This window comes from Dama dama, chromosome 22 (assembly GCF_033118175.1).
Source record: "Dama dama isolate Ldn47 chromosome 22, ASM3311817v1, whole genome shotgun sequence".
Classification (NCBI taxonomy): domain Eukaryota; kingdom Metazoa; phylum Chordata; class Mammalia; order Artiodactyla; family Cervidae; genus Dama; species Dama dama.
The window spans coordinates 55,416,977-55,433,594 of record NC_083702.1 but is presented as its reverse complement, the minus strand read 5'-3'; the positions used below and the strand labels follow the sequence as shown (position 1 = coordinate 55,433,594).

The window sequence follows — 16,618 nt, the reverse complement described above, 5'->3', positions numbered from 1 at the left end:
CAAGTATTTCTTGCTGTGTGGTACATACTCTATGTAGAAGGATCAGTTATGTATACCTGGATAAAAAGGTAAAAGAATTTATATTTATTGATCACCTGCTTACCTTGCAGCAACCTTATGAGGGAGTTGTTAAAAATCTGAATTTATAAGAGAGGAAATTGAGATCAAAGGTCACAAAACCACTAAAATGTGACACTGGAATCTGAACCTCAAAACCTGCTCTCTGAAAAAATCCTATATCTGGGAGTACATGATGATGCAAAATGTACTATCACATCACATGTATAGCATAACCAAAGAACAGGATGTTCTATGTAAAGTGAAGTATTACATATAATTGAATCCTACTGCCAAAGTGTTTGGCATTTAAGTCTGATTTCCAGTGGGAAGTCAGACACTATGTTTGTAAAAATCATTCATTAATGTTAGTCTGAGTGAGAACCTAAGGGACTGACCTAAAATAAATTCAGTAAATATTATTTACTTTTATTTCTATCTTAGTCCTGGACAACTGGGGCTGCCAGTAGTTTCTAACTACTGTATAGTTGCTGAGGAAATTTTTTAAAAGAGAGAAAACTGACTTCTATAAGTGGAAATAGTTATATGATTCATAGAAACTGCTCAAACTTTGAGGAATGAACTGCTCAAATTTTTAGGAATGAAGATGGAGGAGATCCAAATCCTTTTCTGGTTCAATAAATATTTTGTTTATGAAAACACTTGAAATTAGAAATGCAAGTGGGGTCAGGGGAGGGCAAATAAAAACAATGAAACATAAGGGTCAAGAGCTTGGAAAATTCAGTATTGATTCTTGATCCATCATGTATCTCCATTGCTTATGATTTTATTCTCCCCCAAAGAACATGAGTTTGAGTAAACTCCGGGAGTTGGTGATGGACAGGGAGGCCTGGCATGCTGCAGGCATGGGGTCGCAAAGAGTCGGACACGAATGAGCGACTGAACTGAACTGAAATCACCTTCTGAGATTTTTAGCAACAAACATCATAAAGGCTCATAAAACTATGCAGCTCTGATGAAGCCAGGCGTAGTGCTTGGTTCAGTGGCCTTCCAAAACAAAATTCCAGACACTGATAACATATTTGGTAAAGTAGTATTTCCCGTGTTCACTCTAAATTTACCTCCTGTTGATTTCATTGCACATCTCTTCCTCATTGTCAAGTGAAAAGAGAATACTCAGATTTCAAAATAATTTAGAACATTTAAATCAATACACTCTAGATTTTTTCTCTTCTCTTTGCCAGGGTACATTGGAATTTATGGTCTCTTTTAGTAATTACTCTTCCCTGGTACCAGCTGACTGTCAGCTTTGTTATGACCTGCATTCTAATTGGCACATCACAATTTCAGGGAACACAACAAATTGAACGTGAAAGCTGTGAGACTAGCTGACGTTGTAAAGTTCTTAAAAGAAGGGCTGGTGTGTGTTTTCCTTCTTATGCCCATAGTGTCTAAAACAACCTCTCCCTCATGATAGAGCAATGGACAGCTAAAATTTAATACATGTCTACATATGTCAGACTCTACTCACAAGCCATTGTACGTGTTTCTACAATGACTATACTAATATCTTCATTTTATGGGGAAACTGAGTGAGTTGCCTAAGATCAAGCAGCAGGACTGATATTTGCGTTCATGTCTGTCTGACTTTTTACTTCACCATGCGATTTCCTGACCACACTCAGTACCGCAACACGTTAGACATGGAATGTCCTCCTCACGGGGCTGTTTATCTCTTCCCTGGTTCTAGCTAGTCTCGAGAGGGAAAACCCTTCTGCCCAGTAAAGCTGTAATTCACAAATGGCCTAATGGTCAATTGGAATGCCACATGTTATGGTCAGTCACTTAGTGCATAATTAGTGTGTAATTAAGAAGTGAAAATTAAGGCACACACAGAACCAGTCTTTGTTAATAGTAATGATGCTTTGGGGACTGAGTCTTTCATTTTCATTATCACTGTACAAAAACATGAGTAAAGGATAGATGGCAATCTGAGAGGAGAAAAGAGGAGAATTAAGTGAAAATAAACTAGATTTGTTGACTACTAAAATGTCCTTGAAAGGCAATTTTGCCCAAGTGGCTTTTTTAACACTTACTCTTACTTTCATTATAATCATGTTTGTAATGTTTTCACAATTCTATGGTACTATCTGAAGAATTTTTTTGTAATATTACTGTTCCATGTCACCTGTCTTCCAAAAGCGATGCATTAAGTCTCTGCTTGAATAGTCTCAGAAACAGAGAACTTACTGTGATAAGAAAACACATTCTTACCTTCACATCAGTCCAAAAAAAAAACCATTCCTACAGTTTTCTTGAAATAATTCTTTAAGCATGTCTGAAAGAACTATCTGGCAACATGTGTTTCTAGGCTGGCTCTTTGGATACTGGAAAAGTCCTCAGTGTTTATCAGCATTTGTGTGTGAAAGAGATAGTTACACATATCATCATATCATGTTTGTGTCATTAATCAAAGTCACATGATTTTGGTACTTTTTTAGTGGGTTTTTTTTTTTTTTTTTAGTTTTTAAAGACTAAAACAAATATATGTTTCAGTGAAAATTATTTAGTCTTTTTAAAAAATGATCACTTATTCCAGTATTCTTGCCTGGAGAATCCCCATGGACAGAGAAGCCTGGTGGGCTACAATGTATAGGGTCACAAAGAGCTGGACACAACTGAAGTGACTTAGCATGCATGCATGCCCATACTTAGTTCTACATTAACGTTAATTGGCATAGTAAAATAGCACATGGGGAAGAAAATCTCTCAGTTTGCTAAATCTATATAGTTGATGTTGTTTAGAGATCATGGTTGTTTGACATAAATGGAGGGAAATAATTTGTAGCTATTATTATTATGGTAAAAGATGAATTATCTATAGACTCCTATCATTTTATAACTAGTCCCTGAGTACATTTATTCATTACAACATAAAGGAGAGATTTCCTTACTTGTGTTCTCACCATTAATTTCTTGAAGTTCACTGTTAATTCCAACATCTATGGAATTCATTATTTTGTCAATCTGTGTGAAACAAAAAACATATAAAATGAATTATTACATTCGTTCTGTGTTGCACTTTTGTTTTTTAAAATTTTTATTTTTTACACAAATTTTAAAGGCTATTTCCATTTACAGTGATTACAAAATATTGACTGTATTCCCTGTGTTGCACAATACATCCTTGACCCTATCTTTCAGCCAATAGTTTGTACCTCTTAATTCCTCAACTCTGTATTGTCCCTCCGGCCTCCACTAGTAACCACTAGCTTGTTCTCTGTATCTGTTAGTTGGCTTCATTTTTGCAATACTCAGTAGTTTGTTGTATTTTTTAGATTCCATATATAAGTGATACCATATAGCATTTATCTTTCTCTGTTTGACTCATTTCACTGAGCATACAGCATTGCATTTTAAAATGACTTTCCACTGCCAGGAGCATATATTCTTGATATTATTGCCACTGCAAAACTCCAATTAAGAGACCAACAGAGAAAGATTTAAAAGGAGGCAGACATCTTTTGAATTGCTTTTAGAAATACAAATTTTATTTCCTTTTCTTAAACTTTCAAAATCAGCTTGCCTTTTCTTTGTATTTCCTAAAATGAACTTTGTTTGGACCTACATGGGTCAGTAAGTTAGACATTGTGTATTCTTTAAACTCAGAAGGGGAAGGAGCTGAGGATAAGTTCATGTGACAATGTCTACTCTCTCCTTGGATCTGAGAGCATGCATCTCATCTGACCAGTGAAGCATGGCCATTGGGACCAAGTTCTGCTTAAATGGTATGACCAGCCACAAGCTTATTTGTAGCATATAATCACAAGAATCTAGGAATGGCAACAACCTGATTCTAAGAGATAAGTCAAATATGTTATTCGCAGAGTTAATAAATATAAGAAATGGATAGATCTGAGTAAACTATCAGACTACTGTATGGAATTCATAGAAAGATATGACTGTCTGAGCTTAGGCTATTTATGCTTTAAACCTGCTCATCATCCTAGCAGCCTTAGTGAGACAGCAGGTTTCAGAAATGACAATGAGCATTACTTAAATGTCCCATTTTGTTCACCCTGAAACAGGTGCAGAGAGATTAAGTGATTTTCTCAAACAGCTCAATTCAGAATGTCAATACCAGAACCATTTCTAGTTCTAGTTCTCAGAATACTCTAGTGACCTATTGTGTTTCAAAACCTAATTCTACTGGCACAATCTTTTGAGAGACAAAATGTGACATTTTAGGATGAAATGCTGAGGAAGAGTGTGGTCCATTCTTTGCAGAAATTCAAGAAAAAGCAAGAGACTTCATTGCTTTATGATGTAGTCCTCTTCAGGGAGAAAGGATGCTATATGATTAACCTTAAAAGGGCACTTACTTCCTGAGTAATTCCATGAAACTGAAGACTTTGTCTTTAAGTAGAGCTTATATTGGTCACACTGGACTGCACACATTTATTTTTAATGTCCAATAGTTGTAAAGGGAAATATTAAGTAACTTGTGTTTTTTCGTATGGTACTTGGAGAAGGGCCAGGACCTTTCTGTTTAGTATTAAGATTATAAGAAGCTCTTCTGAAATTATAAGATACTTTAAAGAAGGAAGATGAGCTAACAGAGTTTAGCAAATAACAAAATGATATAAAAGCAAACAAAAATACAAAGATTTTTCTCCATTTGTCAGCTGCAATGCTTAGTAGGGCACAATGTGAACATTTTCTTGTACCTCACAGCTAGTTATTACTTCTGCTTGAGATCAATTTCTATGGAAACAATAGATATCCCCTCATGTGTGGAACCGTGTTTGTTTTTATGCTCGCTGTGAAATTATCATGTATTACCTCTAGAACTTTTCCTTTCCACTTGGATCTATATATGTTAGCTTTTTTTTTTCCTCTGAAAGACTTTTTAGCTTTTTAGCTGAAAATCCCTCCCTCAAAACTCGCTTGATGCTAAAGCTTTATGTAAAGAATAACAAGAACAAATCTTACTTCTTCCCATTCGGAAGTGAAAGATGGTGTTCTTTCAGAATTCCCTTTAGAGCTGTGATCCGCAGGTGAAGATTCACTCCAGTTAACTCTTGATGTTTTCTCATTTGAAGGGTAGGCAATAAGATCAGAATCTGATTTAGAGACATTTTTGGATAAATGCATGTCGATCAGGGCTTTTGGCAATGACCTTATTCTCCCCAGGGTACACGCTCTCTCCACAAATCCCCCAGTGTTCACAATCCACTGGTCCCCATTCCGGGATCCACTTCTAGCTGTTCTTGTGCCAACAATGGTATGGTTTTCAAGTTGGCTGCTTTTTTTGTGAAAAATTGTTCTACTGACCACCTTCGGTTTAATTTTCTTTACCACAGGTTCTGATTTATTTTCTATTGGAGTTTGCTTGAAAGGCAAAGGACTATTTGCCAAACTGACTTCATCTTTTCCTTCTTCGCGTTCATCTCTTTTCCCATAGAGATGAAATGGATTTTCAGGAGACTCACAGGCTGGAGAGGATCCATGGAGGAGACCTGCAAATTGCCCAGGATCATATTCTTTCGGGGGCTCATTGTCCTCCTGCTGAGAGAGATCATCTGCAAAAGAGAAAAAAAAGGTCTGGATGCTCATTTGGAAAGGACTCTGAAAGCCCTGATACAATAGCAGCACCCTTTTGAACCTGTGCAATGTCCAAACAATTGATTTATTGTTACACAGTGATACCCTGACTTTATGAAATGCTCATGACCCTACAGTGCCATGTATAAAATAAATGTGTGTGTGTGCCAGAACTTCCTGATATACCTTAGGGTATATTTCAAACTTATGAATTGGGTATTAATTGAGTAATTTCCCACCCTTCTCCTTTGTCCCCAGCGAGTATATTTTATACTGGATAGCAAAATTAGGTTTTCTTAAAATGGGACACCCATGTTCAAACTTTTGCAGTAAATGAATCATTGTACAGTTAAGACATCAGGCAGGTAAATCAAGATCATATATAATGACATCCCTTTACCCTTCTCCCAGAAAATAAAGTAAAAAACAAAACCTTGAAAAGAAGAATAATTTGGAATAATTTAAAGGTAATAATCCTAACATGTTACTACAAATATAAAATTAAGATTAATTCTACACAAATTATATGATTTAGACAAAAAGGATTTGGTCATGCTTAACAGGCAAACAACGCAATATCACTAAAAAGTGAGACATTTTTACAAGAAACTGATGTTGCACTACTAAGACAAAGCTGTCCTTTTCTTTCTTCTTTGAAACAGAATTAATTATTTTTCAATTTCTTCAGATCTTTGAAAGTGTAACTCAGAAAAGAAACCAAAGAAGAATCAAATTTTTATTACTTTATAATTTTTTCTAAGATGAAACATAAATGTTCTCTGAGATTTAAAATATGTGTGTGTGCTCAGTCATGTCCAACTCTTTGTGGCCCCATGGACTGTAGCCCGCCAGACTCCCCTGTCCATGGAATTTTCCAGGCAAGAATATTGGAGTGAGTTGCCATTTTCTCCTCCAGGGGATCTTTCTGACCCAGGGATTGAACCCTCATCTCCTTTGTCTCCTCCATTGGCAGATGGATTCCTTACCACTGCACCCCCTGGGAAGCCCTGAGGTTTAAAATACACCATGCTTTTTTTTAATGACCTAATTTGTCTTTTAAAGACATAGTGTGTAAAAACCTGCCCAAAGAAATCAGCAAAGAGAGTCAGTCTACTTTTTTGACTCGTCACTTTAATTAATATTCAGCTAAATATTTGCCATGATCAAAAGTTAAACTACCTGATAAGCCTCATCTTCTGAAAAAATAAAATATAGCCAATGTGGCACATAAAATATAACAAATTCAAAGTTGACTTGCTGATTCACAACTTAAAGAAGTTAGTTATTATAAACCAAAAACACCAAAGTTTTTATAAGTTAACAAGTAACATTTACTAGGCATGTGCTATTTACTACTCACTAAATTAGAGGTAATATTTATATCCCTTTATGTGATTGTCATAACAATTCTATGAAATGATTAATAACAATCATGGTTTTCTAATCAAAAGAAATTTATCAGAATATGTAAACAAATTGTCAACCTCAATAAATCTCAATAGATATTTGCTCAAGGAATGCTACAGACAAATCAGCTTTCTTAACTGAAGTTTGGCCCCAGCTCCATATGCTTTTGTCTCTCTTGGAGCTGATTAGAAGCAGGTATGATCCTGGCTTTACATATTCTCCAGACCTCACTTGCGTTCCTATTTAGCTGTCCCAAAGGAAGATGGCCCCCTTCCTAGACCTAACACAGTGCTGAGTGGAAGAAACAAGTGTCAGGATGAGAGACCCATGAGCCGATGATCTAAGAGAGAAACAATCTGTACCACCCCGTACTGTCACAAGTACTTTATCTTCTCCTAAGAACTTTCTAGTATACTGGACATGAGTTTTTCCTCCTCTTGCAACAGAGATCTTTCTTGGAGGAGAAGAGTGTGTGGAGCACACACAAGCAAAGCAGCCTTAAACTCTCTAAGGCTGGAGTATATGCCCTATTACATCCATTTTTTAGAAGTCAAAATTTACACATAGACAACTTATGTTGTTAAATTTCCCCAGCTAATAAGTAGTTAAGCTGAGATTCAAACTAAGGCCTATTGGATATTCATATCCATTGGCCTGGAAAATTTATTATTAAGATAAAAGAACAATCTAGGGTTCAAGGACAATCAAATAGGCTCTTTGTGGGAAGAGATATATCTCTCCTGTTTATGACTATTTCTGGAATTTGGAAAAAAGTGGATGAAAAGGATTTTTTTTTTTTTCTGCTTCATGGAGGTAAGCTAATACTAAGAGAAAGTAAAATATGGTGTTCTGTTTCAATTTATTGTCTCCTTTTTCTTGCTGGGCTGCTTGGCTCTCCTATAATGCTTTATACCATAAGTAGGTTGGTATGAGATGACAGTAATGGGTAAACAATGTAGAAGGAAGGAAGAATTATGAAATAAAGAAGTTTAGAATTTTATTGTGCAAGTTGCTGAAGAAGGCTAAAGGGTTTAGTATTGAGAGGAAAAATTGAAATAGGGAACAGAGTATGTCAAGGCTGTATGTTGTCACCCTGCTTGTTTAACGTATGTGTAGAGTACAGCATGAGAAATGCTAGACTGGATGAAGCACAAGCTGGAATCAAGATTGCCGGGAGAAAATCAACAACCTCAGATATGCAGATGACACCACCCTTATGGCAGAAAGCGAAGAAGAACTAAACAGCCTCTTGATGAAAGTAAAAGAGGAGAGTGAAAAAGTTGGCTTAAAACTCAACATTCAGAAAGCTAAGATCATGGCATCTGGTCCCATCACTTCATGGCAACTAGATGGGGAAACAGTGACAGACTTTATTACTGGGGGCTCCAAAATCACTGCAAATCCATGAAATTAAAAGACACTTGCTCCTTGGAAGAAAAGTTATGAACAACCTAGACAGCATATTAAAAAGCAGAGACATTACTTTACCAACAAAGGTCCGTCTAGTCAAAGCTATGGTTTTTCTAGTAGTCAAGTATGGATGTGAGAGTTGGACTATAAAGAAAGCTGAGCACAGAAGAATTGATGCTTCTGAACTGTGGTGTTGGAGAAGAAGACTCTTGAGAGTACCTTGAACAGTAAGGAAATTCAACCAGTCCATCCTAAAGGAAATCAGTCCTGAATACTCATTAGAAGGACTGATGCTGAAGCTGAAACTCCAATACTTTGGCTACCTGATATGAAGAACTGATTCATTTGAAAAGACGCTGATGCTGTGAAAGATTGAAGGCAGAAGAAGGGGACGACAGAGGATGAGATGGCTGGATGGCATCACTGACTCAATGGACGTGAGTTTGAGTAAACTCCAGGAGTTGGTGATGGACAGGGAGGCCTGGCATGCCGCAGTCCATGGGGTCACAAAGAGTCAGACACAACTGAGTGATTGAACTTAACTAAACTGAACTGAAAGAAAAAAAACAAAACAAAACTGTAAATCACGGTCAAGAGGTTTCTGATCATGCTCACTGTAGTGTGATATTTAGGAGCATAACATTATTTAAACTTTTCTTTGAATATTATTATTAGGTTAACATCCCTTCGGTGATTTGATAAAAATAACTATAATCACATCTCCAAAGTGCTTTATAATGTCCAAGTCTTCTAGTCACAAGCAGTCCCTTCTCTCAGTAAAAGAGAATTTGATTATTAGCTCATAAGCCTAGGCTTTTGAAGAATAGTTCTTGCCATTGAGATAGTTGATAACATTCTTGCCAAGAGTTCTGAAAAGGCAAATATTACCTATTTCAGTGGTCAAACCCTAAGAATTTCTCAAATCAAAGACAGTGAGAAGCTGATATGAAACCTCCTGAGACACCTATTCAGTGGACTGAATGAGTTACAAGCTCCAAGTGCACAGGCTCCTTTAGCCACACCCCATCCTGTATCCATTCCTCCCATAGGATTTTAGAGGTTATGTGTGGCTAAGTACCTTGCTTTGGTCAGTGGCACAACTGCATTCATCTCACACACTAGCAAAGCAATACTCAAAATTCTCCAAGCCAGGCTTCAACAGTACATGAACCGTGAACTTCCAGATGTTCAAGGTGAATTTAGAAAAGGTAGAGGAACCAGAGATCAAATTGCCAACATCCACTGGATCATAGAAAAAGCAAGAGAGTTCCAGAGAAACATCTACTTCTGCTTTATTGATTACACCAAAGCCTTTGACTATGTAGATCACAACAAACTGTGGAAAATTCTTGAAGAGAGGGGAATACCAAACCACCTTACCTGCCTCCTGAGAAATCTGTATGCAGGTCAAGAAGCAACAGATAGAACTGGACATGGAACAACAGACTGGTTCCAAATCAGGAAAGGAGTACATCAAGGCTGTATATTGTCACCCTGCTTGTTTAACTTATATGCAGAGTACATCATGAGAAATGCTGGGCTGGATGAAGCAAAAGCTGGAATCAAGATTGCAGGGAGAAATATCAATAACATCAGATATGCAGATGATACCACCCTTATGGCAGAAAGTGAAGAAGAACCACAGAGCCTCTTGATGAAAGTGAAAGAGGAGAGTGAAAATGTTGGCTTAAAACTCAACATTCAGAAAGCTAAGATCATGACATCCGATCTTATCACTTCATGGCAACTAGATGGGGAAACAGTGGAAACAGTGACAGACTATTTTTGGGGGGCTCCAAAGTCACTGATGGTGACTGCAGTCATGAAATTAAAAGATACTTACTCCTTGGAAGGAAAGTTATGAACAACCTAGACAGCATATTAAAAAGCAGAGACATTACTTTACCAACAAAGGTCCTTCTAGTTAAGGCTATGGTTTTTCCAGTGGTCATGTATGGATATGAGAGTTGGACTATAAACAAAGCTGAGCGCAGAAGAATTGATGCTTTTGAAGTGTGATGTTGGAGAAGACTCTTGAGAGTCCCTTGGACTGCAAGGAGATCCAACCAGTCCATCCTGGGGCAAATCAATCTTGAATATTCATTGCAAGGACTGATGTTGAAGCTGAAACTCCAATACTTTGGCCACCCGATATGAAGAACTGACTCGTCTGAAAAGACCCTGATGCTGAGAAAGATTGAAGGCAGGAGGAGAAGGGGACGACAGAGGATGAGATGGTTGGATGGCATCCCTGACTCAATGGACATGAGTTTGAGTAAACTCCAGGAGTTGGTAATGGACAGGAAGGCCTGGAGTGCTGCAGTCCATTGGGTCGCAAACAGTCGTACATGACTGAGCCACTGAACTGAAGTGAGCTGAACAATGGAAAGCATGATATAAGAGAGATTTGAAAAGTACTTGTGCACTGGGGCTTCTTCTCTTGCTGCTCTTGGAATCTTGCCTGTATGTGAATAAGCTCTGGCTAGTCTGCTGGACAATAAAATAATACATTATCCAGATGTTTGAAATTACAGGTTCCCCCCCAACCCAAGTATAATGAGCCTACCAGATCAGGAGACAATTGCCACTGACAAGACAGATGGTTATAGTCATAGATCCCAAGAGGAGGGAGTATGTCATAATATTGGCGTATGGGGTGGTGGTGGAAGGGACATAGCATCAGTATTAGGAAGCAGAATGAGTGGGGACAAGGTGAACAAGAGCCTTATTGTGGTTTCTATTGGAAGTAATGGACGAAACAAGGCAAACAGGTTTAGTATTTGTTAGTTCAAATCTTTTCAAGAGGCTCTGGGCCATAGGAGACTGTCCCTAGTTATCTCGCACTTGGTTTTGTTATGATTGGGGCATGTGGGTAGTGGCCCAGAATGAGAACCTGATAAAGAAAGTGGTTGGAGTGTGGTTTTGGATTGGTTGGTTTGCATATGAAAGGTATGTCTTCTGGTGAGTTGTTCACTATCTTTAAGAATTGGGCTTCCCTGGTGGCTCAGACGGTAAAGCGTCTGCCTGCAATGCGGGAGACCCGGGTTCAATCCCTGGGTTGGGAAGATCCCCTGGAGAAGGCAATGGCAACCCACTCTAGTACTCTTGCCTGGAAAATTCCATGGACTGAGGAGCCTGGTAGGCTACAGTCCCATGGGGTCGCCAAGAGTGGGATACGACTGAACGACTTCACTTTCACTTTCAGCCCTGGGAGGAACAGTGCCTCCAGGATCAGCAAGGTCCCAAGATGTTAAGGCATTAAACAAAAACAAAAACCCTCCAAAATAAAAAGGCGTGGTTAATACATCAGCCACCCTGTCACTTCAGCTGAAGGCCAGTCACCTTGCAAACATGTGAGTGAGGCTGACCAGGCTCAACCAACTCCAGGCCAATCTGCCAGCAGCTGCATTAGGCAAGCTCATCTGAGTTTGGCCCAGATCAGAAGAAAACATGTTAACAAAATCATGAACTAAATGAATGGCTGTTGATTTAACCCACAAAGATTGGGTTGGCTTACTATGTGACAATAGATAGATTTAGGCTATATCCCACTTTAAAGAAGAATTAATATATTCTTCAAAATAAGTTTTGGCAATGTTTGTATTTTCACATCTGTAAATGATGATAGTATGTAACATAACTAATAGTGTTGTGAAGATGAATGAAAAATGAAAGAAGGGAGTTAGAATAACGCCTGTGGCATGGAATACATTAAATATGTTTTTATTATTACAACAGTAATTTTTAAGCTAGAGAGTTTCATTTTTACAAAGGTAGTAGTAATTTATTATATTAGACACTCAGTAATGATTATTATTTTGACATGCTTATATATTTTAAAAAATATACCTTGAAAAGAATTTTCATATTTTCTTGCTATTACTTTAGATGAAACTGAGGCAAAGCATATTTGTAACATGTCTCATTTAATTTCACACTTCTCTTTTGACAAGTGGATATTTCATGCCAAGGTACAGAACTAACTATGTGTGAATTCCAATCTGATAGTTATTCAAAGAATCATTAGCATTTCAAAGAAATGTCAGAGTAAGTACCCAATAGTAAGGAGTTCAACATTCTTTTTTACCCATCTTTGTTGCTGATATATATCACCTATATAAATACCTGAATAACCATAAATTTCATGTTAAGATGAAAACAAATTGTGTAAAACAAGTAACTTCTTCTTTTATTATAGATCATAACTGCTGTTTACTGGGTCACTGCATTCCTCTTTGGAAAATCAAAAATGTCTCAGGGATTCTAGTGCTGATGCTGATATTAGTAGAAATCCTGGATTTATATACTTCACAATATATATAAAATGCGTCTGTCCACCATATGCTCACATTCCAGTGAAGGAGGCAACTGCAGGCAAGTCAAAAATAGTGTAATTTCTGATGATGGTAAGTTCTATGGAAAAAATAAAGCAAAATGATGAGATAGGAATTACTACTGCAGACACAGAGAAGAAGACATGAAAATCCAAGCCCAATGGCCTGAGAACCAGGAGAACTGATTGTGTAGCTCTAATCAAAGGTTGGGAGGCTTGAGACTGAGGAAAAGATGATGTTTTAATTTGAGGATGAAGATAGGAATAAAGACTATCGGGCAGGAAGAATTCTTCCATTCAGAGTGGACATTAGTCTTTTGGTTCTATTCAAGCCTTCAACTGATGGGGTGAGGCCCATTCATTAGTGAGGACAATCAGCTTTATTCAGTCTACCAATTTAAAGTTTAACCCCATCTCAAAACACCCTCATAGAACCACCTAGAATAATGTTTGACCAAATATCTGGGCACCCCATGGACCATTCAAGTTGACACATAAAATTAACCATCACAGGTGAGTAGAATGATTGGAGATGAGGTCTAAGATGAGGGTAGAGGTAGAGATGATGTGATTTGGTTTACATTTTTAAAAGATCACCTGGTATTTCTGATGGCAAGGACATGAAAATAATGTAGTATTTAAAGAAATTAACCTCCCCAAGTCCCTCCATAAAAACAATGCATGTGATAATGAAAGACTAAAATGATAGTTTAAAAAAAAGAAAGAAAGAAAAACTGACAACCAATCAAACAAAACACAATGACAAATGATATCTTCAATAAAGTGGGTATGAAGCAATCCCCACGGCCCTGGAAAATGGGTGAGCATAGCACAAATCATGAGATAGCAACAGGAGGCAGAACTGGTAGTGGCGAAGAGAAAAGGAAACTGATGGAGCCTATAAGCCAAAGGATGCAGAAATTGCCATCAGATTCTGATTTCCAAAAGGAGAAGGCCTAGTACTAAGCAGGATGCTGAGCAATAGAATCTGAGAATAACCCATAGAACTTGAAAAAATCCTGCAAAAGGACAATTAGAAGTAGCATATACCCTTGAGAATCTCAGAAATACGCAATAAATACATGCTTTTAGTAAACTAAGACTCCTCTGAAGAAAAAATTTCAGAAGCAGAGTCCAAATTGAACAGCGTAAAAACACCAGCACTCTCAGGGAGAAAGATATTTCATTTACTGAGAAGGAGGGAATGGTGTGGAAGGCTGAGATCCAGAGGAAGGACACTGTGAATGTAATAATAGCAAAATATAGTGTTCAAATATGAGAGCACTGCTTTGTAAGGCAAAGAGTATGTAACTCTGGAAAAGAATGAGATAACAGCAGGAAAAGGACATCCTTTTCGTTATAGGGAACCAGAAGGCAAAAGTAGGAACCCAAGAGATACCTGAAGTAACAGGCAAGTTTGGCCTTGGAGTACAAAATGAAGCAGGGCAAAGGCTAAAAGAATTTTGCCAAGAGAACGCACTGGTCATAGCAAATACCCACTTCCAACAACACAAGAGACGACTCTACACATGGACATCACCAGATGGTCAATATCGAAATCAGATTGATTATATTCTTAATAGCCAAAGTTGGAGAAACTCTATACAGTCAGCAAAAACAAAACCAGGAACTGACTGTGACTCAGATCATGAACTCCTTACTGTAAAATTCAGGTTTAACTTGAAGAAAGTAGGAAAAACCACTAAAAAATTCAGGTATGACTAAATCGAATCCCTTATGATTATACAGTGGAAGTGACAAATAGCTTCAAGGGATTAGATCTGGTAGACAAAGTGCCTGAAGAACTACGGTCAGAGGTTCATGACTTTGTACAGGAGGCAGTGCTCAAAACCATGCCCAAGAAGAAGAAATGCAAAAAGGCAAAATGGTTGTCTGAGGAGGCCTTACAAATAGCTGAGAAAAGAAGAGAAGAGATAGGCAAAGGAGAAAAGGAAAGATATTCCCATCTGAATGCAGAGTTCCAAAAAATAAATGGAGAGATAAGAAAGCCTTCCTTAGTGATCAATGCAAAGAAATAGAGGAAAACAACAGAATGGGAAAGACTAGAGATCACTTCAAGAAAATTAGAGATACCAAAGAAACATTTCATGCAAAGATGGGCACAATAAAGGACAGAAAAGGTATGGACCTAACAGAAGCAGAAGATATTAAGAAGAAATGGCAAGAATACACAGAATAGCTATATAAAAAAGATCTTAATGACTCAGATAACCATGATGGTGTGATCACTCACCTAGGGCCAGACATCCTGGAGTGTGAAGCCAAGTGGGCCTTAGGAAACATCACTATGAACAAAGCTAGTGGAAGTGATGGAACTCTAGCTGAGCTACTTAAAATCCTAAAAGATGATGCTGTGAAAGTGCTGCACTCAATATGCCAGCAAACTTGGAAAACTCAGCACTGACCACAGGACTGGAAAAGGTCAGTTTTCATTCTAGTCCCAAAGAAAGTCAATGTCAAAGAGTGTTCACACACTACCAAAGATAGTTCGCACTACCACATAATTGCACTCATCTCACACACTAGTGAAGTAATGCTCAAAATTCTCCACGCTAGGCTTCAACAGTACGTGAACTGAGAACTTCCAGATGTTTAAGCTGGATTAGAAAAGGCAGAGGAAGCAGGGGTCAAATTACCAACACCTTTTTGATCATAGAGAAAGCAAGAGAATTCCAGAAAAATTTCTGCTTCATTGACTACACCAAAGCCTTTGACTGTGTGGATCACAACAAACTGTGGAAAATTCTTCAAGAGATGGGAATACCAGACCACCTCATCTGCCTCCTGAGAAATCTGTATGCAGGTGATTAGGCAACAGCTGGAACAAGACATAGAACAACGACTGGTTCCAAATTGGGGAAGGAGTACATCAAGGCTGTATACTGTCACCCTGATTATTTAACTTATATGCAGAGTAGATCATGCAAAATGCCAGACTGGATGAAGCACAAGCTGGAATCAAGATTGCAGAGAGAAATATCAATAACCTCAGATATGCAGATGATACCACCCTTATGGCAGAAAGTGAAGAGTAACTAAAGAGCCTCTTGATGAAATTGAAAGAGGAGAGTGAAAAAGCTGACTTAAAACTCATCATTCTAAAAATGAAGATCATGGCATCTGGTTCCATCACTTTGTGGCAAATAGATGGGGAACAATGGAAACAGTGACAAACTTTATTTTCTTGGGCTCCAAAATCACTGCAGATGGTGACTGCAGCCATGAAATTAAAAGACGCTTGCTCCTTGGAAGAAAAGCTATGACAAACCTAGATAGCATATTAAAAAGCAGAGACATTACTTTACTGACAAAGGTTCGTATATTCAAAGCTATGGTTTTTCCAGTAATCATGTATGGATGTGAGAGTTGGAGCATAAAGAAAGCTGAGCACCAAGGAATTGATGTTTTGAACTGCGGTGTTGGAGAAGACTCTTGAGAATACCTTGAACTGTAAGGAAATCCAACCAGTCCATCCTAAAGGAAATCAGTCCTGAATAGTCATTGGAAGGACTGATGCTGAAGCTCCAGTCCTTTGGCCACCTGCTGAGAAGAACTGACTCATTGGAAAAGATCCTGATGCTTGGCAAAGATCAAGAGCAGGAGGAGAAGGGGATGACAGAGGATGAGATGGTTGGATTTTATTACCAACTTGATAGACATGAGTTTGAACAAGCCCTGGGAGTTGGTGATGGACAGGAAAGCCTCTCATGCTGTCGCACAGAGTTGGACACGACTGAGAGACAGAAGTGAGTGAGTAATAGCAGGAAGGCTTTCTCAATCATGCAGGGAGGTACTCATATTTCTTAATACTCCATGATAACAACA

General features: G+C 38.0%; 1 protein-coding gene across 5 annotated transcripts in view; it reads right to left on the bottom strand.

The window, feature by feature from the left end:
- The window catches only part of ANKS1B (ankyrin repeat and sterile alpha motif domain containing 1B), a 1,085,637-nt gene that overhangs the window by 486,103 nt on the left and 582,916 nt on the right, over positions 1 to 16,618 (bottom strand). For 4 of the 5 annotated variants that reach the window (XM_061125565.1, XM_061125567.1, XM_061125566.1 and 1 more), the window contains exons 13-14: positions 5,011 to 5,600; positions 2,973 to 3,045 (exon numbers count right to left, since the gene is read on the bottom strand). In XM_061125565.1, coding sequence (XP_060981548.1) covers positions 2,973 to 3,045; positions 5,011 to 5,600 — 663 coding nt within the window. The remainder of the gene's footprint in view (positions 1 to 2,972; positions 3,046 to 5,010; positions 5,601 to 16,618) is intronic. The other variant, XM_061125569.1, reaches the window with a different exon arrangement.